The sequence below is a fragment of the Natator depressus genome, chromosome 6 (genome assembly GCF_965152275.1).
Source record: "Natator depressus isolate rNatDep1 chromosome 6, rNatDep2.hap1, whole genome shotgun sequence".
In the NCBI taxonomy this organism is placed as follows: Eukaryota; Metazoa; Chordata; order Testudines; family Cheloniidae; genus Natator; species Natator depressus.
Genome location: NC_134239.1, coordinates 108,186,308 through 108,211,124, shown reverse-complemented (window position 1 = coordinate 108,211,124; position 24,817 = coordinate 108,186,308). Strand labels below are relative to the sequence as shown.

The window sequence follows — 24,817 nt, the reverse complement described above, 5'->3', positions numbered from 1 at the left end:
TCTTTACTAGACCTGATTTTTAATAATTTTATTAATAATTTTATTAATGATATGGAAAAGGGTATGAGCAGTGAGGTAGTAAAACCTGCAGATGTCACGGGCTAATTATGTTAGTCAAGATTGGAAGACTGAGGAGCTTGAGAGGGACCTAACCAAGCTGGGTGAATGGGCAACACTATGGTACATTAAATTAGTTGCTGATACATGTATAGCATAATAATCTCAACTACTTATACATCTAACTGGATTTTAAATTAACTTCATCAGCTCAGGAAAAAGACCTTCATCATTGTGGACAGCTCAATGAAACCCCAGTCAAAAAAAAAAAAAACCACAATGTTTGCATGCTTAAGGAACAAGGGCAAGAATTATACAGAATATATCAGTATATGAAACAATGGTATGCCCTCAGCTGGAATTCTGCTTTCAGTACTAGTCATCCCTTCTCAGCAAGTATATTGCACAATTAGATGAGATTCAGAGATTGGAAACATGAACAATTCAGAGTATGAGAAAATTCTTATTTGAAGAGTCAAAAGACTGGAATAGTTTGCCTTACTGTGCAGGTGCAGAGGAGTGGAGACGTGATAGAAGTATATAAAATAATGAGTGTTCTAGAAAAGGCAGATTGTGAGCGGCTGTTCAGCCTGTCTCCTAACACAAGAACAAGGAGACGTTCCATGAAATTGGAAGGTGACAGATTCAAAATTGATTTTAAAAAAAATGTTTTAAGTTTTCAGGCAGTGAATAATTAACTCATGAAACTCATTGCCCCAAGATACCATTTAAGATCCAGATTTTAGCAAGATTCAAATGTAGACATTAGACATTCAAATGTAGACATTTTTATGACTAAGAATACCCAGTTAGAGCAAATACAGTAAATCCCAAACAGGATTTCATCTGTAAACAGAAGAAAATGAAAAAGGGCAAATAGCAAAAATGAAGGTGCTGGACACTGTCTCTTTCCAGCCTTGGCCATTGTTGTCTTCAGCTCCTCTCTTCTCCTTCTCTCGTCGCTCTTGATAATTGCTAAATCCTACCAGTTTTATTCTCTCTCTGACCTCTCTAAAATCTGTCCGCTCCACCCCATTCTCCTTCAGAGTTAATTTCTCAGTGAGGTTAATATAGGATATACCTAACAATGTTGCTGTTGTTTGTATGAAGATAGTTTTGTGCAATAATAATAATACATAGCCTTCCTTACAAGTGGTGACAACTGCAGCAGAAAGGACTAGGTTTTCTTAATGAAAATCTGGGTAAATTCTTGATGCGACTTACTTAGACCTAAGGGACCTGTTTATGGGTTGATTGTGTGCGTCATCATCTTGTCCTGCTGCTCACAGCTTGTCACTCCCCTCGTCATGTCCCACCATTACCTTCTGTATAAGGCTCTGCACAAATCTCCTCCTGCTTGCACCTCAGCTAGTCTTTAAGGCCAATTTTTTTTTTGTAATATTTGTATGTAATATTGATATAAGTGCTTATGGCCCTTCCATATCAACTGTTTATAGTGTAATTCCCATTTGACAGATGTTATACCGTCAAATAATTATGTTGTTCTAGATCAACAAGCATGCCTTCTCTGGAGGTAAAGATACTATTGAAGAACACCGGAAGTATGGGGGTAACTGTGAGGTTGATGTCTCTTACATGTATCTTACCTTCTTCCTTGAAGATGATGACAAACTTGAAAAAATGAAGCAGGTAAGGAGCCAACTTAAAGATCATTACTATTTATCTTTTCAGGGGGAGGGACCCGGCTACAATCAAGGCCTCCTGTTTGAACCTCCTATGGAATATATCCATGATATAATGCTGCATCCTCCCTTTATAAGGGTTTCTCTATCCTAGTTCAACTCTGCAAATGATCAAGATTTGTGTGTGATGGTTGTGGCATTCTCTCCTCACATGTACCACTTTCTTTTTCTTTTTAAAAAGTGGGGAAAGACAACCCCCTATATTTTCATGAGGTCTTGTGTAGGAGGATCTCTTCCCTCCCTCTACCCCTTTTTTAAATTATGCTACTTTGTTTGGCTTTTCTTTATATGTTTTCATTAAGTTTTAAGTATATTGTGCATATTAACCCTACTTATGTAGTGTGCAATGTCTCTAAACCCTTTGTAGCTTTTAAAGCTAGTGAAAAGTTTATTTCATATGCTGATAGTCGTTATGGACTAACTCAACTTTTGACATGTTTATATTTATATACAATGAAGTCCACTCAAAAGATCTCACTAATATAAGTAATTTCCCTCTAAAACCTATCTAGCAAGAACTCCTCATCCTGGGATTGGTGGCAGGGTAAGGGTCATAAGGGTCATTGATGGGTCTAAGCAGGACATGTGTTCTTTGGAAAGCAGTACTTTCACTCACTACTGAAAGCAACTGGACCAAGACTAGTTTGTTGACTTTCCCCACTCAGAATAGCTGTTAGAAAGATCAGGAGCTGCCAATTCCTCTTTATCTCTCCCCACCCAACTTTCCCTGAACAGGGAAGGAAGCAGAGTTGAGGAAGTTGTTGATCCTCTTGGAATACTGCAGCCAAGTCCTTGTGTGTTCCAGGAGCACAGTGGGACACGCTGGCTGAGTGGTTTCCTGAAAATCTCCTAGCACTGCATCAGCAACAGCACAGCTCTCCCAGGGCCAGTGCACGCGCAGACCTTCTGCTAGGATTTTTGCCACCACGCTGTCTCAGAGCAAGGTTAGAAAATACGGTGGCAAAAATACTTCAGCCAGCCTAGCACGAATGGAACTGGGCCAGTTGTAGTGAGATAGTCGGAGGCTTTCAAAAAATGGTCATTGTAGAGATCTCCCCTCAAGCGGCGACCTGTCCCGGCTGCTCCTAGATGGAGGCACGGCAGGCAGCTCCGTGCACTTCCCATGACCCTGCCCTGAGCGCTAGCTCCGCAGCTCCCATTGGCTGGGAACTGTGACCAATTGGAGCTGTGGGGGCAGCGCCTGAGGGCAGAGGCGGCACGCAGAGCCGCCTGCCACACCTCTGCCTAGGAGCAGCCGGGACAGGTCGCTGCTTGCGTGGAGCCACCCGAGGTGAGTGCCCCCCAGGATCCGGCACCCTGCTCCCCCTCCCGTGCTCCTACCTGCTGCACCGAGCTCTCTCCTGCAACCAAACTCCCTCCCAGAGCCTGTGCCCCAGCCTCTCACCGCCTGCACCCAAACTCCCTCCCTTTTAGTTAACCGGCATTTTTCACTTACTGGCACCCCTGCCTCTCCCCCCCCACCCCCCACAATTTCCCCAACTTGCCAGATAAAACAGCTTTTACTGTAACTGGATTTTCAAGTTAAAACTCTGCTCACTTAGTTTAGTCACATAAGCATGTTCAATAAAAAAAACTTGCTGTACTGTGTTGATAAACCCTTTAAAAATCAGTGAGTGATGTTGCAGATTACACTACCAGTGTGATATCAGGTGATCTTCTGGCATATATAATTTTAATATACGTGCAAATCTTTATTTGCCAGGAGCTGTGCTCTTAAAGAGATTCCGCTCAACATTGAGGCTCTTTTCCATATTGCTGGATTAGTTTTTAACAACTGACACTTTCTTGGCAGGCTTACGCAAGCGGCGCACTGCTCACAGGAGAGCTAAAGAAGGTGCTTATTGAAACACTGCAGCCCTTGATAGCAGCTCATCAGCAGAGACGCAAACAGATCACGGATGAAATGGTGAAACAATTTATGACTCCACGGAAACTGGCATTCGATTTTTAATAATGTAGATGTAATTTATCAATAGATAGGAAATAGACTGAATTGTTTTCTGTTGTGTGTCATCACTCCTTAATTATGCAAAGGCTGCAATCAGTGCTTTATGAATGTTGCTTTTAACAAGTTATTTTCAGTGTACGATTAGTGACTATTTGGAAGAATTGTTAAGATATTATTCATATCTGTATTTAAAAAACCAAAACTTGTTAGGCGAGATATCAATTTTATTGTAACAGAAATGTCAGAGCTGCCAGATTCTATGGCGAACCATGTTAACAGAGGACCCTATTACTGTATTTAAGTTGAAAATACTAAAATATAATAAAATTTCTATTGTAATGCCAAAGTCTAACTTGTAAATTGTTCTAGATATGCTAGTAAGAGTCCATATCTCAAAAAGAAATGAAATTCTTAGTAGATCCAACTTTTTTTATCTGTGGTGCTCAGCTTAATGGACTGGGTTATAATGGTGGTTGCTCAGGGACATATTGCACATACATAGTAGGTGAGTTTTAGAGGGTAAATTGTACAGGAATATGTTCCAGATGTTAAATGGATAAGGAGTATAGACATCTCTGTTGCTAAAGCAGAGAACTGGGAGTCACGCTGACTCTGCCACAGTCTTTTGGCAAGTCAAAGAACCTCCTCTCCCTTCATTTCCACATCTGTAACAATGGAGTGATAATACTTACCTCCCCAAGGTAAGTGTTCATTAATGTTTGTAAAGTTGGGCCAAGTTCACTAATGTTTGTAAAGTTTTTATCCTCAAGTGGAAGACACTATAGAAGTGCAAATTACTTTTCCGTTACCGGAATCTAAAATGCCTCAGATTATGCTAAGAAACCTCGTATGCTAAGGTATTTCTTTTTAAGTTGTGCATTTGTTACAAAATCTACTTCCTTGAAATACCCCATAAACTATTTCCATCTCCAATTTCTTTAAGCAATAGACCATTACAATCTGTAGTGCAACACATGCAATAGCCATACAAACAAGCAACTGACATTTTTGATAGTGCTGAAAACGTTATTCGTTAGCCTGGATCTAAATTATAACAATGTATGTGTATTTATAACTCATACCTGTCTGGATGATAGAATTGGAAATACAGTTGAGTAGCTGAAGAAGTGGTGTTTTACCCATGAAAGCTTATGCCCAAATAAATCTGTTAGTCTTTAAGGTGCCACTAGACTCCCTGTTGTTTTTGTGGATACAGACTATCACGGCTACCCCTCTGATACTTGATAGAAAATAGTGTTATGTTGTAATATTTGACATTCATTTAAAGTGAAATGAAAGTAGCTAGGACTGTTTGTAAGATTCCATCCATTAGAGGTTGATTCAATAAACTGTGTATGTGGTAAGAAAGATGATAGGCAGTTTGAACCCCTGAAAAATCAGTTTGCCAGGACTTCTATACGATAGAACCAGGGTACATGCAAACCAAGGTCTGTGGTGTTTGTACAGTGAACAGTGCCCTAGTAGTCCTTTCCCTATATAAAGGTACACTCCCAACTTTTTTCATACCTTACTAGATAGAGGAGTACAAAATCTATCTTTTGTAGTCAATACATTTCTTTTACTGTTTATCTTTACCAGTGAGTTTGTATGGAGTGTCTGGTGAATCTGCTCAGGTTTGCAAAGGCTGGTGTATATCCACTTTCCATTGATGAAGTGGTGAACCAATTAATAAATTTGCACTGCTAGTCTTGAGCAGTGCAAGACGGTATTTTCCTGAGATACAGTACTGGGAGCTGGGGGGATTCGGCTCTGGTGCCTTTCTCTGTGTGATTCATGAGTGGCTCTGGGAGCATTCGTGCAATCTAGCTGGCTGTGGGGTTGCCACATGCGGTTGTGCTGAGTGATAACAGCACCTGGAGGGGTTTGCTGTTGGTCACTAGCCAAGCATTGTGAGAGACAGCCCAGGCTGGAGAGAGTTCAGGGGGCACAGCGGTCCCACAGCCTCAGGCTGCACCCCGTGGATCCCGTCACAGTGGGTTATTGTGGGAAGGGAGGGAGATGTTTAATGGCTGAACTTAATATCTGATCCAAACCCCATTGCAGTCAAAGAGAGCTTTTCCATTAACTTTAAATGGGTCTTGAATCAGGCCCTTAATGCATAAGAACATGAAGGACTAATTCAATAATCCTGCTTAGAGCTAGCAGACACTGCACAATTTCTCCCTTCCCATCCTCCGAATTCTGCCAATGCCCTCGGGTCCTGCAGTCTCACAATTTGGCACAACTGGCAGCTGCTGCTGAGGGGTATGTTGAGTGGTTTTTTAGTATGATGCAGACACGTCCACCTGGGACCAGGGGGTAATTATGAAACTTGTTGAAGTTGGGATCTTGCTACCACTTGTTTAAACTTCATTATTTATGTGCTGAAAACTATTGACCTCTCACCCCGACCTGATTTTGGGAGGTTTATGCCTAAAATCAAACTATCATCTATATGTCAGGAAAAGCTAAGAAGCTTAAAAATGTTGATAATAAAAATAAATAAAGCTGTAATGGAAGTAGGGGAAATAAAATGTATAAGTATTTGTAACACGCTTTGCAAAAAGTATGAGGTGTAATCCGTTAGCATCAAGCCTAAATAGTTAACCTAAGTGCTTTTGACCTAGGGTTATAAGAGTTAGCAAAACAGGCTACAAAGCAAAGTGCTTAGTTTTTTCTCCTAAAATATGGTGGCCTGATGTCACAGATAAAATCTCACTGGGTTTAGTACACTGAAGTCAACTTTACCAACAGCTATCCATTTATATAGTCCATCACATCACCATAGTATCCAAGCACCGCCAAGTATTTAAAAATTAAATAATCTCCATCTATCTTCCTTCCCAGCCTGCAGGCAAACTAACTTGACTTCCATCCTCTCATATTTAAAGACGTTAAAATATTTCCCTGTACAAGAAAGGTGAAATACTATGCCTCTGTATGTGAGAAGTTAACTGTTTGATTAATGTGGACTTTTTAATGGTGACCTTTCTAGCTTCCCACAATCCAGCTTTAACCATGTTTGATCCACTCTCTCAATATTGCAGGGTATTATGGGTTTATGGATATTTTTCTAATTTCTTTAAAGAACTTCCAATGCAAATTTCTTCTGTTTGTGCAGATTTCCCAGGCAGTGCAGCAATATGTCCTAATTTGTTTCAACAAACTTACATTACTGTAGGAGGAACAGGAACAGTGTGTGCAATTCTGTAACTTTTAACTCAGATGTACAGAATTATTTTGTATTTAAGTATCTAAAATCCAGCTGGAGAGTACTAGAAAGGAATGTGAAAACAGAATGAATTAAACATGTTTGCTGATATAATGCTTTAATAAAGTACTGCAGTGATTTCTTACCAAAAAATATGTTTCTGAAAACTGAAGTTTACATATAACAACAGCAAGATTAATATTTCCCAAAGGAGACTGACAGACTCAAATTTCCACTGGAAAATGTCACTCAACAAATCCCAGAGGTCAGGGGAGAACAGAATCTTCAAAAGTTTCAGTGAAATCCTTGAGAGCTTTTGTCAGATAATGATCAACTGACAAACTTTACCTTGACTTGCTGGTAGTTTGTTCGTCTCAGTATAATAAAAATATGGATCAATTGATGTAAGTCTGTGTTTAATTTCTTCTTTCAGCTCCTGGTACTTAACAAGGGCATCTACTTTCATTTCACACTTCTTTTAGTCCCTGTTCTTGCAAAGACTGGATCAGTCACTCACAGATACTGCTTGTCCAAACTCTGCAAGGCCTGAAGTTGCCCCCCAAAATTTGGATCCTCTATAGTTCCTGTGAATTAAGGATTCCTCCAAGAGATTCTGCTCACTGCATACTGCCAGGTGGACCTCAGCTCAGAGTTAGTCTCCAGCACCCCATAACAGGGCAGTAAAGCTGGAGAGCTATCTACAGATGAACTATGTGGGGGCAGTTAAGGGTATGAAAGCTATCAAAGCTATTGCCCCAGTGTCTCCGTAGGTTTGGCATAACAAGAGGAACTCAAAAATGGAAATATGGCTCTCCAGCAATGAAGGGTGGTTCAGAATGACAAATACTCCTTGTGACTAGCCTCGCTAAATTGCCTCACTTCTTAGTGTGATGCACCCTGGAAATCACATGGCAATAGTTGAGAACATTGCCTCAGAAACAAGAAGTAAAAGGCAAGACAAAAATATATGCCGCAGACTGGCCCCTCTATCACAACACTGCTTTAAGTGTAAGGCCATTCACTTCATGGTACAAAAGAGACTTGTTTACACAGAAAGCTGCAGTTTCTGGCAAAAAGTGTTTGGTAATCAGCATGGCAAATGTGTTGTCTTCCTTGTGCTGAGTGGCCTTCAGCCTGGATAATTTATCAGAAGAAACAGTTCTCTGATAATTCAATTTGCAATTAATAGCTCATAGTCAAGGCAACATTAAGCAAAACAGAACAGTCAATTCCTGGATCCCAGCATTCACACATCAAAAACACTTTGCTTGGTATATTTGCAATTTACCTGTGTCTGTGGTACATACATAGTGCACAGTGTTAGACTTACAGCAAAAGTGGGCTTGTTTGTGTTGTTTTATTAATCACGCATGTGGAGTGAAGACCAGTTTTTATTTTGCTAGGCAACAGAGAGGAGAGACACTGAGTGTCCAGGGCCCCTGTTGTCCCAGGGAGTACAGCAGGGTGCCCGCTGACAGGAGGGGCAGTGTCGGAGAGCAAGGAGGGCGGCAGAGTCAAATGATTGGCAAGTGCAAGCCCAGGAACAATAACTAGCTGCACCAATAGGAAGGGAGATGCCTGCCCCTGGGAGCCCTGAAAGGGGAGGGAGGAGCTATGTTGGAGCAGTCTGGCGCCAGCCACAAAAAGGGCAGAACTCGCAGTGTGGGGAGCTGGTGAATCCCAGGCCTGCATGCAGGGTTCCCCCTGAGAACCAGTCTCTGGGGACCTGGATGCAAAATCCCTCAGTTTAGCCCCTTCTTCGAGGCAACTCCCAGTTTAGAGGGCTTTGTTGGGAAAAATCCTGCCTATTAACCTGGGAGGAGCTTACCACCTTATCCCAAGTGTGAGTCTGTTGGGCTGCACTAAGCCAAGTCAGCCAAGTTGCTAATTGCTGCTACAGACAATATCGTGGTCAAGGACCCCTATAAAGTGCGCGTACCAACCAGCCGCTAATTTTACATTTGCTGTATCAGGTCACATGACTGGGGACATTGACGGATATTATCAGTGTGGGCACCGGTGACCCTGAGAGTAGTGTTTTACCCTGTTATATTTACTTCCTGTTTAATATAATTACTGTGTTGAATATATTGTGTGTGTTTGTGTTATTTCTTGGGAGTTGGCAAGTAAGTGGGGGTTACCCATGGTTAGAATTTTACTTCCAAGCTACCCTGGTGACCCTGCCCTGCCAGGAAGGAGCAAGGGGGGTGGAGGCACCGCCAAATAAATTCATATGGGAATACAGAAGTTACACCCTACTGAGCTGAGGCAGGATCCAGAAAAACACAGGCCTGTCCATCAAAAGCCATAAGGGTATTTCCACTAAAACAGGTAACCAGGTGAAGAGAGGTGCTACACAAGTTAGATCAAGTTTGTACAAAAGTAGGAGACAACTTGACAAGACAACTAAATGGACAAAATGTAGTAGTAATCAGCCACTTCCCTCCAATTCTGTATTTCACGCCCCCATAAGTCTACTGATTTCACCCAAGACCTCCATTGGTGGACTGTTGTTTGAGTGTTCTGTTATACGAAAAGTCTTCTCAGAGGAAGCAGCCACCTTAGAACCGAGTGATGTAATATGCTTTTACTTCATAAGATGGTCTGCAAGTCTCATTACACCTTCATATGTTACGAACACCACCATGTTCACTGGAAAAGCACGAATGCAGTTTAATCCAAGTCCTTTGAAAAGAACTCTTATTCCTTCTTCTTTCACACTTACTCGGATGCAGTGTATGAGTCCTCTGTACTTGCGTTGTCCCAAGTTATCTACTTGCAGCCGCGATTTAATTACATCCATAGGAGTAGCTACGGCCCACCCAAACACTCCAGCAGAGCCACCAGAAATAAGCACAGTCAGTATGTCTGCAAAAAGAGAACCAATAGTAGGAGTAATTAACCAGAGCATGGTAATGATATAGCGGTAAGCATTTCCAGAGAGACTTTTTCCAGCTACTTGTTCAAATCTAACACTGTGAACAGTTTTGGGAGAAGAGGAAAAACTGCAGAAAGAGACTGTTTTACTAAATATTAGTTTTGTACAGCGTGACTGACCTCACAACAGTCCAAATCAGAAGTAACTCCACTGATGTCAATAGCCTTACAACCGTATAAGTGAGATCAGAGTCTCTTCATGCAGACTTTCCATTGACTTCAACTAGAGTTCTAGCGACCTCAGCCAGTCTACTGGATTTGTCATGCCATATCAGACCATTCTAGGGGGTTGTATTGTTCCCATCACTACAGTATGCAAGTCCATTTACACTGTAGAACCATTCAAACAGCACTGTTGATACACCATCAAGTTTCAGATGCTGCCTCCAGGTATGACCAGTGCTTGACCTGATGCTGAAATCAATCTACAATGAACCTGACCATTTATGCAATTCAGGAAGGGGAAGAAGGAATTCCTTTCTGCCCAAAGACAAAGTTGTGTTCTTAACAAAACTGTGCCTTGTAACGTCTTTCTCTAGATCGCAATCCTGCTACCCTGTATTGCCTGTAGCAGTAAATTCTGCAGGATATCTAGCACCTGTATATTCTATGTAGTTCCAATGTTTCCAATGTTTTAAATGTGCTGCCTTTTGATTTCACAGCATATTCATTTTTTCATGTAGCAACAGGACATGTGGCTCGGGCCACCTTACCTATTTTCATGTAGCGTTTGTTTTTGAGACACTATAGTTAAGGCTGAGCTGGAGCCTGCCACTACAGGGTGATGAATGCCCCCAATTCAAGGTGTTCAGCTCCTCTGCAGCTGGAGCCCACCACCTGTTTCCAATTGCTTATATAACTGTCTCACCAAGAATAATCTTTGCTGAAACTGCTCACAGAAGGGCTTAGCCCAAGTGGGAGGCATTTTGTAGCCATCTTGGGGTTACTGGCCTATTAGGAAACTTAAGACATTTTTTTGTTTCTGTGTCTGGGATAGTTCAAAGGCCTTTGTTTTCAAACTGCAGCCTGGGCATGTTGCACTTGCAGTGCTGCGGGCTGTAAGAATGCTTGGTCTGTCTCACTCGCTGGAATTCCTCCCCATCGCTATCTGAAGAGGAGGTGCCTGGCTTGAGAACGAAGCATTCCAAGTGTACAGAAGAGATTGCTACGCATGGAATAATTACAGCCTAATGAAGTTGGTCTGATTTCACAATCCAAGCAGCATTGAGGGCAACACCACCCAGATGGGAAATTGCTTAAGGAAGACTCATTTCCTGCAAGAAGTGGTGGATATGATACACTAGCTGGCCCTCCTCCCTCTAAAACCCCAATTTTTCAAGGGACTGAGGGCTTGCCACTCTCTCTGATTGAATTAAATCCTTTGTTAAAGGGTTTATTCAAATGAGAGTTGAGGCCACTCGGCACCTCGTACGATTAACCCCTTAGTAGAGAACCAGTTCCCCATGTATTACTGCAGGACACTATGCTACCATAAATTGCATGGTTCCAACCCCTGGCAGTCATTAAAAACTGCACGGCGTATTATCTAAGAGTAGCGGTGTCATCCCCAACATGTTTAGTCAAATTTCAGTTCCATTCTTCTTATAGTAAGTAGCCTCTGCATCTTCAAATAAATATGACAATCTTTGCTTCTTATCCTAAACGACTTTAGTCAGATTGTTTTGCATTTTTAAAACTGCGTCCTGTTTCATCCCAGAGGTAGCTGCATTTCATAGAATCATAGAATATCAGGGTTGGAAGGGACCTCAGGAGGTCATCTAGTCCAACCCCCTGCTCAAAGCAGGACCAATCCCCAACTAAATCATCCCAGCCAGGGCTTTGTCAAGCCTGATCTTAAAAACTTCTAAGGAAGGAGATTCCACCACCTCCCTAGGTAACCCATTCCAGTGCTTCACCACCCTCCTAGTGAAAAAGTTTTTCCTAATATCCAACCTAGACCTCCCCCACTGCAACTTGAAGCAATTTATTCTTAAGCAATGTGATTCCTATTGACTGGGAAACCTGTTTTGGGTAACCACTACATGTCATTTATTCAAGGAATCCCACCCTACTTTGCTTAGCTTGCGGGGTCTAATTAAAGGGTGATCAAAACTATACTGAAAGACTCGTTGATACTTTAAAATAGTCACCTCATACAGATTTCACTATATATAGTTTGTGAATTCAGTAAGTAAATCATTTTGGGAGCCACTTGGATGAATGGTACTATGTAAATGCAAGAATTGTAAGCTTTGTGGTTGAAAACCAATGCACAACAGCCTATAATAAGGACCTTTTATGAGTCAAATTTCCAAGGAGATAGATAAAAGGAATGTATACTCAAAATATACCTTCCCTGTTAATGCAATATAAATGAAGCTATTTTTGTAGGCAATCCTGAACTGTTTTCTCCACATACCTGGTCTATTTTTTCCAGCTGGAGTAAACCAATCACACAGGATATTATAGGTCAGGAAATACGTTGCAAATGAGTGGCAGTCCCTGCACAGTAACGCAGAACAACCTTTGTATAGACCCCTAAAACCTTCCTCTTTTGCTATCATCCTCAGACAATGCACAGGTCCTTGATACTTCGGCTTGGGGAGGTGAGAAGCTGTAACTGAGTAATGTGATTGCTTCTGAGTTTGCATTCGAACTTTAGCTGTTTCGGTAGGAGATATTAGCACCACCTGGGAAATTAAAAGAACGTATAACTTTTAAACTGTCACAGTGTTTGGATTAACATCATTATCCTTCCTGAGCCAATGAATCACTCACACTTGACTTTTCCAGGCAACAGTAGCAGTTTTACAGCCTAAGGCTAGCCAGTCCCAGCCTCCTACAATTCAACTGAGCACGCTCTAAATCATCACAGAGCAATTGCAAGACCAAAGTTTGGAGCTGCCTAATCATGAGTTAGGAGCACACAGTGGAATGAGAGGCAGGCAAAAGTGGTGCACTGGGGCATAGGAGAATAGGAAGAAGCAGTCAGGCCATTAGGGAAGAAAGGAGGGAATCCTAAGCTAACAGTACATTATACCAGTCCTAGTACATGTGCGAGTGGGCTGGAACCACTGTTATAAACAATACTAGAAATTAAACTGAGATGAGAAATCTTTGCTATTTGCTTTGCCTGAATTAATCTGGGCATTAAGTTGCTCTATACAATGTGATCTGCTATGAAAAATTATCTACTGAATGGTCCACCAGATGGGGCAAGGAAACATATACATGTAACTCGTGATAAGTGTTTTTTAAATGCTTTAATCTTCTTCTCTAAAATAAAAACAATGTCAGGTGCCCAGCGATACTGAGCCAAACCAAACCAGCATGTGGGCACAACAGAGGAAGAGCAGAACTACTTTTTTTTTTTTTTTTTAATTCTGTTGCAAGATTCCAAAGGGTTATTATAAACAGTGGGTTCCAATGACCTTCCTATAAGGACTGAACAAAAGCTATTCACTCTCTTTCCAGCCTCACATATATGGAACTGGGACCTTTCTTTGTGGTCTTTTTTGTGATTTACCTACCCGAACAGCACCAGTAGCACATCCAGCAAGAGAAATATCCACCTTTGATGGCTTCACATCTGAAGTGCCATATCTTAATCTGCAGATGTTATAAAGGAAGTTTCTGTATGCTCCAAATGAAAAAGAAGAAACAAGCGACACTGTGGAGACTGACAGTGACATGCCTTTGTAAAATCCCCATGCCTAGTTTGAAAGAGAGAGAGAGAATGGATTAGAAAGGAAATAGCCTGTACTTATGCAAGTGCCCTATCCAGTCTGCTCTGAAACGCAATCCATTCACTGTAGAGTCACCCTCAGCCTGCAGTTAGCTTTCTTAACAATTTAACAATAAAATAAAGTTCAACCTAAGTCTTCTCCCCAGGGCTGGCTGTTTCTACAGTCCCCATTCAGGGTCGACCAGTCCAGACCCTAGGTTTTCTTTGGTCACTTCTGAAATCTCTCCTCCCTTCTACCTAGAGTGGAATTGATGGGCTGCTTGCAATATGAATCAGCAAGACACACTTAGCAGTTCATCACCTGCTAACAAGTGGGTTCACAGGATCATTGTTCCGGTTGTTACACTCACTTTTATGATACATGTAATGTATTAAACTAGATGTGCTTACTTTCTCTGCTTTGTATGTTTCTCGAATGCAGTGCCAAATTCCATTATAGCTCCTCTCCGTCTGAATTCTCACCTTTCAACAAAGGACATCATATTCAGAAAATATTAATGAATACATTAATACCATACCATTTTATTTGCAGTAGAATCTTGTTCTCAAGCAGACAGCAGATACTATCAGATATTAATTATAGAATATATTTGCATAAAGAATGTGAAAGAAAAATTTAAAGCATTCAGTTATATCACTGATTTACCAAATGGGGAGAAATGTAGAGGAACAGGCAAGAGCAAAAAGTTAAGTTTTAGAAGTAAAGTTAAAACAAATACCTTTACTGTATCCAGTGGATAACCCACAACAGCACTTAAGCCACCTGAAACAGATATTTTATTAAACAAGGTTAAGAATGTACATAATTACAGGACCAATTTCCTTATGCAAAGGAAGTCATTAAATGAATTTCAGTGAAATTCAATTCCAGAAAGTCTAGTTGTTTTTGATACCATATCTCTAATTTGTAGGTAACCAGAAAGTCTAAGCCAAAGATCAAGTTGCAAAAAAGAGCGGCTGAGACAAATTAAAAGAAAAACTTTGGAGTGGCAAAGGAAACATCCCAGAGGTAACAGAAGCATAATGCAAGCCAGGTTTATAAACAAAAAAGTAACAAGTGTTGCCATGCACAGTGCTAATGTCATGGGCTGTGGGCTGCCCTGTTGACATTGGACTTTAGTTGTGTCTGGAGTTTTAACAGGAGATGTCAAGAAAATAGTTGATTGTTTCTTACTCCCCTGCTTTTTGCATGTCCTTTCTCATCTTAGACTGTAAGCTTTCTGGGGCAAGGATCAAGCCTTCATACATAGCACACTGTGGCTCCCACTTCATTGGCAACATCTAGGCCTCTAGATGTTACTGAATAACCCCTACTGGAGCCTCTAGATGCTACTGTACCAGAAGTAGTAAGTAATAACGAATGAAGCCATTCAGATATTAACCGAGGTTTGCAGGCTACAGGTTCCAGCCAGCAATACGCCATCTTGATCTAAGCAGAGGTAGCCAGTGATTTCATTCTATAACTTCATAGGGCAATGTTGGAGCACATTTTGGGCACTCTTCAAGAGCTACCTATGAAGCCCCAGACTAGACTACTCAATGGGAGTTAAGGGCACCCAACACCTTCCAGGATTGAGCCCATAAAGCAATAGTCACATTTGTGTGTTTTACATGTGCAGTGAACAAATACACTACACTGCAAAGAAAGGTGAACAAAAACAAAGGATTAATGCTTAACCAGGAAACAACTCTTGAAAAGGAGCCAAGCTGATTTTAGAATCCCTGCACTGTGATGTGATGCAATGTCAGGGCAGTAATGCTGTGTACAACATAGAGCACAAGCCAAATGGCTGCTTTGCAAATCAGCATGGCAGAGCTGACCTTAGGCTAAACTGCCCTTGTTGTTTCACCTTTGGCAAGCTTAAAGTGTCACCCCACTGTGACAGTACTGAGGAGGACGAATGATGGAGTATGCCCAAACTCGAATGACGGGGTATGCCCAAAGTCAGGCTGGTCAACAAAGCTCGTCTGGACACAAGCTGACCTTTATTACCATGGTGTGACAGCAAAGACTGCTTTTAACATTCAACAGGGATTTATCTGCCCCAAATATAGACACACGGGAACATTTCTAGATCTTAAAATAGTCACTAGAGATGGAAGCTCCATCATTCTAGGAGGCAAAGTTGCTGTCACAATTTGGGAGGGCGGGCAGTGACAAGACACACCGTTTTCATGTAGGTTTCTTTACTTAACAAAAACAAATAGATTTTCATTACTGCCATTATGGCCACCATATTTCTCAGCCAATGGTTCTAAATGTCTCACTCCTCTGTTAAATGACACTACATTAATGCAAAGTATTTTTTGATATTACAGCTTACCTAATGGCTAACTTCTGGTTAATACATGAACTGCAAGTGACCTCAAAGGAAATCTGGCTCAGTAACAATGGAGCCGTAACAAGGGGACATTTATAGTGGCCAGTCTTGTTGTTTTGAAAGCAGATTTAGTTGTCTTAATGTATTGTATAAGCCCTTTCAGGGAGCAGGGAAATTACACAGATCTGTTTCCTGGAGGTTCACCAATTAAAAGGTGTTTGTAATTTAGCTCTTTCACAAAGTTAGAGTTGGGTGCTGTAGTCTTTGCACAAGACACATTTCACCTGAAATAACAAGGTCGTCTTGGTAACTGACTAGCACTACTACATGGTGAAGTAAACAGCGTCTGTTTGACTGAGTCACCAAGGTTCCCAACAGCTAATCCTGTAGTGCAGCGAATCCTGTAGTGCATTGTAGACAATACTGGACAAGATTTACATGATCCTTGCTCACTTACCAAAAAAAAAACAAAAAAAACCTTTATTTTAATTGCTATGCACGGTCCACCCACACTCTTCATCAAATCTGTGCAGTGGGAAAGCCCAATAGGCGGTAACAAATAGGTCAGTAAACACCTTTTTGTATGTAAAAGCTACAGTAAAGTACATTGTGGGAAGGGGAAGGAATATCTAGAGCAGTAAAGAAAAATACACAGGCAAAAGATGGAGTTTGGGGGAAAAAAGGAGCTTATTCAGTCTAGGTAGCAGAGTGTGCAGAGAATGAAAACATGCCCCAGCCAGCCTGGCTTTCCTGCTCACTGACAGAGCCTCCAGCCTTGGCCTCTTGCAAATGTACCCATGGCAGATCATTAAACTGGGGAGGAGGGTTTCCTGGAGAGCAAGGGCATGGCAGTGAGTATGTTACTGTGCCCTTCTGCTGTGCAGACCTCACTCACACCCAGTGTTCCTTCCATGCAGGAGCACGTCCTCAACCAAGGGCAGGATTTGGCTTTATGTGAGTTGCAAGCTTCTCAGTGGTTTAAGGTGGCACTTGTGGCTACTGGAAGACCTTTTAAAAAAGGGATCTTTGTGTGTGGCAGAGCTAAAACGTAGTCTTCTGGCTGCCCCCACTGCGTTCAAGAAGGAAGAACTCCCTGCTGCTTTGTGATACATTCTTGGCTCACAGGCAGGGACCAGTGAATTCCTGCCTTCCTTTTGGATTTGGGTTAATATTGGGTATATTTAGCATCTTGATAGGGATTAATCAGCCTTGTCACACATAAAAATATGCAGAATGCAAAAACAGACACATAGACCCTCTTACAGGGCTTTTACTACCACCTGTCCCTCTGGATAAAACAGCTTGAGGGACTGACAGAGGAAGTGGCCTGCAAATGTTACAGAGCTAGGGATATACAAGAGACAGCTCTGCATAACACCACCTCCAGCCCACAATAGTCCCTCATGCTGTTCCAAGGCCATGGAACATTCATAAACTCTCTCCTGTTTCACTCTCTGAGTAACAGCAGCAATGGCAAATACATTGTAAATTAAGCTGAAGTTTAGGTACATATTGTGTTGGTCCTTGACTCCTTCTGCCCTGGGCTAGAATAAGACATAGACACTATTAGTCTGAGAGCTCTTGGCGTTCTGTAATTACAGCATAATCTATGCTTTTGTTTTTAAAAAAAGTATTTTCTAGCCGTCAGGGTTGGTAAGAAAAGCTTGAAAATATTCCCTGACATATAACCAATGCAGTCAGGGCCGGTGCAACCACTAGGCAAACTAGATGGCTGCCTAGGGCGCCAAGTGGTTGGGGTGCCAAAAAGCGGTGCCCCGGCTCGGCAGGGAGGAGCCGCCCTCTGGAGGCACCGGAGAGCCAGAGTGTCCCACTTGCGGCGGCGGCAAACCCCAGCCATGGAGGAGCCGGCGCGGCGCAGGGGGCAGCAGCCCTGCAAAGGCGGCGGCGCCGCTAGCGGGGAGCAGCTGCACGCCCCGCCCCGCCCCCCCGACCAGGCTGCGGCCTGGCATCCCCCCCTACCCCCTGGGGGCTCCTGCAGGCTGCAGCGGATGCGCCCCCAGGCTTCCCCCTCGCCTAGGGTTACCATATTTCAACAATCAAAAAAAGAGGATGGGGGGGGAGAGCCCCGCCCTACCCCTGCCCCCATCCACTCCCTCCCACTTCCCACCCCCTAACTGCCTCCCCCAGAACCCCCAACCTCCCCCCCACGCTCCTTGTCCCCCGACTTCCCACTCCTGGGACCCCTGCCCCTAACTGCCCCCCAGAACCCCACCCCCTACCTAAGCCTCCCTGTTCCTTGTCCCCTGACTGCCCCCTCCTGAGACTCCCCCCCGCCACCCTAACTGCCCCCCTAGGATCCTACCCCCTACCTGTCCCCTGACCGCCCCAACCCTTATCCACACCCCCGCCCCCAGACAGACCCCCGGGACTCCCACGCCCCATCCAACCACTCCCCGCCACCTGACAGGACCCCCAGAACTCCCGACCCATCCAACCCTCCCCCTGCTCTATGACTGCCCCCCGGCCGGGACTCCCCTTACCATGCCCATGCCGGTCAGATGCTGGCTCCACGTGGAGGCAAAACACGCTGCCCGGCTGCCGCACGCACAGCCCCTCCCGTGGAGAGTGCTGAGGCAGCGGGAGGGGCAGTGGCAGCAGTGGCTCACACACCCGGGAGCCGCAGAACCCGAGTGTGGTGAGGAGGGAGCCGGGGGACGGGCCTGCCCGGGCTGCAGCCCCCGTGCGTCCCCCAGCTCCCCACTCGCCACGCTCGGGCTCTGTGGCTCCCGGGAGTGTGAGCTGCCGCCACCCCTCCCGGAGCAGGCTCAGGGCCCCGTGCCCCAGCGGCAGCGCCGGCTCACATGCCCGGAAGCCGCAGAGCCCAAGCGCGGCGAGCGGGGAGCCGGGGGGTGCACGGGGGCCACAGCCCGCATGCATCTGCTGCAGCCTGCAGGAACCCCCCAGGGGGCGGGGGGGCCCTGGGCCACAGCCTGGGCTGGAGCTCACCTCCTCAATGGCTGGGGCTCACCGCTCCCGCAAGCCGACGCTTTGGTTCTCCGGTGCCTCCAGAAGGCGGCTCCTCCCTGCCAAGCCAGGGCACCACTTTTTGGCACCCCCAACCACTTGGCACCCTAGGCGACCGCCTAGTTCGCCTAGTGGTTGCACTGGACCTGCCCACATCCCCGGGCAGGGTTGAAATCTGAGCAAGGCCGGGAGCTTTTCCTCAATGCCAGACTGACTGCTGCCCTGGCCAGAATCCTCTGACTGGGGAAGAGGCGTTAGCAACACGGATACCTCTCCTTGGTACATTTCCCACAGTTTCATTTTGGCTCCTCTCTGCACCACAAGCCCCAAAGTCTACCAAATTCCAGGTGTGCTTTTTATTCTCCTGAGAAGGGATTACGCACCCAAGACATGAAGCTTTTACACATCGGAGGTGTCCAGTCAAGTTTATCAAAGGCTGTGGAAAGCTGCAATGCTGTGAACTACTGTCACTTTCTATAAATAGCCCTGGACAGTGATAGCAGGAGCTGGCTGTACTGTTTACACCCGGGGTCTCACACATGCAGCCCGCGGGGTTATTTTCTGCAGCCTGCCAGCTCCCCGCGACCCCCCTGCCTCCCCAGTGTTTACCTAGAGCGGCTCCAGCTCGGCTGCCTGCCTGCCCTGCCCCCGCGCCGCTCCAGGAAGCAGCTGGGACCTGGGGGGGGAGGAGGGCATAGGGGTCTGCGTGTTGCCCTGGCCGCTCCTCCAGGTACCTCCCCCGAAGCTCCCATTGGCCACGGTTCCCCGTTCCCGGGCCGGACCTGCCCCCCAAATCCCTCCTGCAGCCGAAGCCCCTGCCCTGAGCCCCCTGCTACACCCTGCTCCCCTGCCCTAAGCCCCCTGCCGCACCCCTCCTGCACCCCAACCCCCTGCCCTGAGCCCCCTGCCGCATCCCACACCCCTCCTGCACCCCGACCCCCTGCCCTGAGCCCCCTGCCACACCCTGCACCCCCCCTGCACCCCCTGGGGGCATGGAGGGGGCGGAGTTGGGGTGCGGATTTTGGGGAAGGGGTTGGAATGGGGGCAGGGAAGGGAAGAGGCAGGGCAGGGGCGGGGCCTCATGGAAGGGGTGGAGTGGGGGCAGGGCCAGAGCTGCAGTGGCAGGGAGGACGTGGTCAGTGGTGCAGCCCTCAGGCCAATGTACTTGTCCTCATGTGGCCCTCATGGTCATTTGAGTTTGAGACCCCTGGTTTACACAGCAGAACCAAACAAGAGCCGCTCTGTATAGAACACATAAGGGAGGCAGAACCTATAAAAATATTCTGTTCAGTAAGGTGGTGCCTGGATGCTGTAAATTGGATAGAAGATAAAAGAGTGAAATCAAGTTAAGGACCCATCTGGGTTTTAATAATACCTAGCTCTTTTATAGAGCTTTTCATCAGTAGATCTCAAAGCGCATTACAAAGGATCCCAATATCACTATGCTCATTTTACATATGGGGAAACTGAGTAACAGAGCAGTGAAGTGACTTGCCTAATATCACCCAGTGGCCGAGCCAGGAACAGAACCCAGCTCTTCTGAGTCCCTGTCTTTGTGCCCAATTTGGCTGGTTTTTTGTTTTTTTTGTTTGGGGTTTTTTTTGGATGTACACAGTTATCACTGCAGCTTGTGTTTCCCTGCACCAGTAGTTCCTGATATGAAACATAGCTGGGGGTCCTGTGAGGATATGGATCGAGAAGAAGCAAACTGTGCAGGTAATCTTCAATGAAAAAATAACATAGTGGAAGACAAATTATAATTATATTAACACAACTGACTGTAATAGCTATACGTGAAATCCTGGCCTTGCTAGCACAAGGCACATAGAGAAGCAACCACCCTGGCTCATGGGTGCTGGGGAAGGAAGATAAGCTCTGAAGAACTCCTTTTGGCTGCTCTGCAAAGGAGCAGTAGAGCATAGGAATTGCTATACCAGGTCAGACCCCTGGTTCATCTGATCCAGTGTATTGTCCCTTTATGGACAATTATAGAGTAACCTGCCCATAACGGAAGTTTTTCTAACCCTGGGCAGTGTGTGGTTGGTTTATATAGCACCAGCTATTGATGGTAGCAGTTGGCAGGGGAGCCAGGACATGTCCACAGCTGACTGGTCACACTTCCCTGAAGGCTACAGAGCAATGTGGACACACCTTGCCTTCTGCCTAAGAGAACAGTAGGTCTCTATACCTCAGGCAGAAAAGAGCCCTTTCAGTCATCTCCACCCTGGCCTGGGCACCTGCAATATACAGGCCAGAAAGCAGAGGTGGACCCAGTTATATATGAAGGGATAAGCTTTCTAGCACCTCCACCCCATGTCCTGATTACTGAAGATCTTTCTGAGCAGTGGACATGTTTACATTGGTTTCACGTTGCCAACATGTGGTGTCACAAGTGCAGGTATTGTGCATCCTCTGATTTCTCTCAGGCATGTCTCACACTGTGTCACTGTGCACTCAAAGCTTCCCTTGATTCTGATACATTTAGAAGCAACAGCAGTGGGAGGAGCTGTGCAGTAGGTTGTGTGTGTGTGTGCACGTGCACATGTGAGGAGCTGCACAATAGTTCTGTGCATGTTTGTGCTTGTAGATAACTTATCACCTTGAATATTTTCAACATAGACATCAGCCAGGATTTTAAGGGGGCTGTGACTCTTTGCTATTCTCCAATAGGAGCCAGGCAGTGTTTTCTCCAAAAAGCGAAAACACATCAAGGACTTAGGAGTGCAGTTAATTAAACAGAAACGCTGTGTCACCATTTAGTTGTTTTGATGCAAATTGTCTGGGTTTGCAACATATTTGGAAATGTGAAAATACACAAGACGAGACTGCTTCAACTCTTTAACATTTGTCAGAATCAAACACAAGCCATACACCAACTGCAAGGTTCAGAGAAAGTCAACCACAAATGTCTGTTCTCCAAGAAATCTCTAATCTGGAAAACACCCTTCAAAGAGATAATGGCATCATCCACATCAGACTGGTAATGATGGGCATTGGGCCAATCCCTGATGTCCTTGCACAGACAAAATTCCCACTGACTTACATTCAAACTCTCTAGGGTACTGGACAAAATATCTCAGAGGAGCTTGCCTTCTATAGGCATTGCACATCATAGAAAAGCAGCGAGTTTGCCTTAGGTAGCAGCTAGGAGGATTCTGTATGCATAGCAATGTGGTGCATTTAAAATAACCAAAAGTATTTCTGATTACAACCCCAGAGGGATGGACCACTCCTGCAATGCATCTGCGTAGGGCAGGATCCAACAAGTACTGAGTGCCTTCCATTCCCATTCCCACAGATACACTTACTGCACAGCTGCTGCCCAATGTGGCAGACAGAACCAAGGCTTAAAGAATCTCTTTCACAGCCTTGCCCCAGCTCGTCATTGTCAACCATATCCCTCCAATGCCCAGGCTCCCCAAACCACCACACAGTCTGAGGTGACTGAGTACAGAGAAGGGAAGGGAACCACAATGAAGGGACTGAATCCATCTCTCCTGCTCCTGCAGTCATTCCAGATCCCACCCAGGGCTCACTGTACCTCCCAATTATCACATAGAGGCAGACCTTAAGTATGTTCTCCTACTTAAAACTCTACATGGGCAATGAGCCTCTCCTGAACTGACCAGCAAAGGGCTGCCAAAGTTCAGAGGATCTGGAAGCCTGGTTGGAATTGTTGGTAGCATATGTCTCAGCCATATGCCAAATTTGTCTGACCCTCGCTAGCAAAGATGACACTACATTTCTCCAGTTCTGATCAATCTTAGCCATTTAGCGCTTTTCTCTTTCAAAATCTCCCAGGTAATTAGACCACACTCTTTGCTGATCACTTGCCTAATTTCATTGTTTAAAACAAAGCAAGCTTTCATATGTACAAGCACTCTGAAAAAATCTAAAACTAAGTGGTGCCTTTTAAAAAAATTGGTAAACAATTTGCTCCCAGATCAACTTCTGCTATGCAACAAGTCTGCGTTGTAATAACCCCTGAAACTGCAAATAAAGACCAACTTAAAGTTATCCAAATGTCACTAATCCAAACCTCCTTGTTAATTGAAACAGTCAGTTCTCCGCACTATTAATTATACTGAAAATGACCTCAGTTCTTCCTACTCTTACTGCCTAACTGTACTCCTAGGATATCAGATAACTGAGGCTGTACCACACCAGCAGTGTCTGCCAGTATCTGCATTCAATTTGTTCCATCTTCTTGTCTCCTGCTGCCACGTGTGGGTTTTCATGTTGTTTTGCTTAATACTTTTGGAATTAGACTGGGCGTTGCAGAGCAATAACCTTAGCTAACCATATGTTTAACTATATTCATTTAACAGCTCTGTAAGTTTGCTGGTTCTTTAAATTAACAGAATACGTTTTTAAAAAAAGAGATTTCTCAATAAATCACTGAAAGACCCTCAACTATAGCATTGCCATTTGTGGCATTAGGAGCTGCCTTTAAATTAACAGGAAAAACAGCTTTCATCATACACCATTTTATTTCTTTATTTACCTCCAATGGCTCCAGCAATGAAATCCATCTGCACAAAGTCTGCTGCTTTGACTGCCTAATCAAATGTTGGGATTGTAGAGGCGGCAAGGAGGAAAATTCAGCCTTTCCGTGCACAAGCCAGCTTCAGTCCTTTGGAAATTATATAGTTCGTAATATATTAAGGCTAACCCTGCTAACTCCACCTTCCTCCAGAGGTTATGTACTCTGGGGAAACTTGATGAACTATGCATGTGCAGGGAGAGACAAAGATTGAATTGGTTCCAAGAATATTGTGAATAAATAATCCCATGAAGAGGTGAACCAGAACATTGACCTGAAATCTCTATTCCAGTGCCTTTTACCCTGCAAATCTCTAGGTGACCGGCCTTATAAAACAATGATGATGTTGAACATGGAGCTGCCTAATCATCCCTGTTGTATGAATTAACCGCAGGAGATGGTCTCTTCCATAACTCGCCCAGGTACATCCACACACACACAGAGGAGTGGAGATTTTGGGAGAGTCCCCCACAAGCACTATTTCAAAGTAGACTCCCTTCCCAATCCAGGGCAAAGCATGTCACCCCCTCTTCCCTTGCCATTCATCCTGACCTTCCTCCTTACGACCCTGGGTCTTCAGCCTTGCACAGCGCTTAACTCATCCTTGCCAACTCTTAAAAACAGAGGTGGATACAGTTATATATGAAGGGATTGGCCATGGCTGAGTGGTGCTCATAAACACCAGGGAGCTCAGCTTCGGAAAGGGGGAGCACTCTGGAGCTCCAGGAGGTGACCTCTCACGTGGGAGCTCTAGGGGAGAAGGAATGGGACGGAGGACTCTCCATGGAAGCAGTTCCTGAGCTCCACAGTTCCTGAGCTCCATGGAAGCAGTTCCTGAGCTGCCACCCTCCCACCCACAAACCTGCCCATCCTGTTGGGGAGCAGGGAACCAAATCTGCAGGACGACTTGTTGAATGTTGGTCATACACACGCATGCACACAAACAGCACTACATCACTGCATCCAGTTCTGGTGTCCACAATGCAAGAAGGCTGTTGATAAACTGGAGAGGGTTCAGAGAAGAACTAAGAGAATTAAAGAATCGGAAAACCTGCCTTATAGTGATAGACTCAAGGAGCTCAATATATTTAGCTTAACAAAGCGAAATCTAAGGGGTGACTCGATCCCAGACCATAAGCACCTATAGTGGGCTCTTCAGTCTAGCAGACAAAGCAAGGCATAACAAGATCCAATGCCTGGAAGCTGAAGCTAAACGTAATTCAGACAGGAAATAAAGCACAATTTTTAACGGTGAGGCTAATTAACTATCGGAACAGTTTACCAAGGGGTGTGGTAGATTCTCCATCACTGGTAATTTTAAAATCAAGATTGGATGCTTTTCTAAA

The 24,817-nt window shown here is 44.6% G+C and overlaps 2 protein-coding genes across 3 annotated transcripts in view; one reads left to right on the top strand and one right to left on the bottom strand.

The window, feature by feature from the left end:
* The window catches only part of WARS1 (tryptophanyl-tRNA synthetase 1), a 30,761-nt gene extending 25,896 nt beyond the window's left edge, over window positions 1–4,865 (top strand). Inside the window, exons 9-10 of one of the 2 annotated variants that reach the window (XM_074957169.1) lie at window positions 1,567–1,707; window positions 3,574–4,865. In XM_074957169.1, coding sequence (XP_074813270.1) covers window positions 1,567–1,707; window positions 3,574–3,732 — 300 coding nt within the window. In that variant the 3' untranslated portion in view covers window positions 3,733–4,865. The remainder of the gene's footprint in view (window positions 1–1,566; window positions 1,708–3,573) is intronic. The other variant, XM_074957168.1, reaches the window with a different exon arrangement.
* A 2,184-nt stretch (window positions 4,866–7,049) lies between these two features.
* On the bottom strand, window positions 7,050–23,632 carry SLC25A47 (solute carrier family 25 member 47). Its single transcript, XM_074956234.1, has 6 exons — window positions 23,433–23,632; window positions 14,342–14,385; window positions 14,013–14,084; window positions 13,408–13,590; window positions 12,297–12,567; window positions 7,050–9,808 (listed from the first exon to the last, which is right to left on the bottom strand). Exons 1-6 carry the CDS (start codon window positions 23,458–23,460, stop codon window positions 9,528–9,530), a joined length of 879 nt encoding a protein of 292 aa, XP_074812335.1. The 5' UTR covers window positions 23,461–23,632; the 3' UTR covers window positions 7,050–9,527.
* Between the last annotated feature and the right edge of the window lie 1,185 nt (window positions 23,633–24,817).

Bases quoted from the DNA above. Each gene is read 5' to 3' on its own strand.
- SLC25A47 (XM_074956234.1), bottom strand. From the start codon at position 23,460: ATGGATTTCATTGCTGGAGCCATTGGAG. The intron at 13,591-14,012 runs GTAAGCACATCT...CTTTCAAACTAG, and splicing joins AAACATACAAAGCAGAGAAA to GCATGGGGATTTTACAAAGG. The intron at 12,568-13,407 runs GTAGGTAAATCA...TTAATTTCCCAG, and splicing joins GTGCTACTGGTGCTGTTCGG to GTGGTGCTAATATCTCCTAC.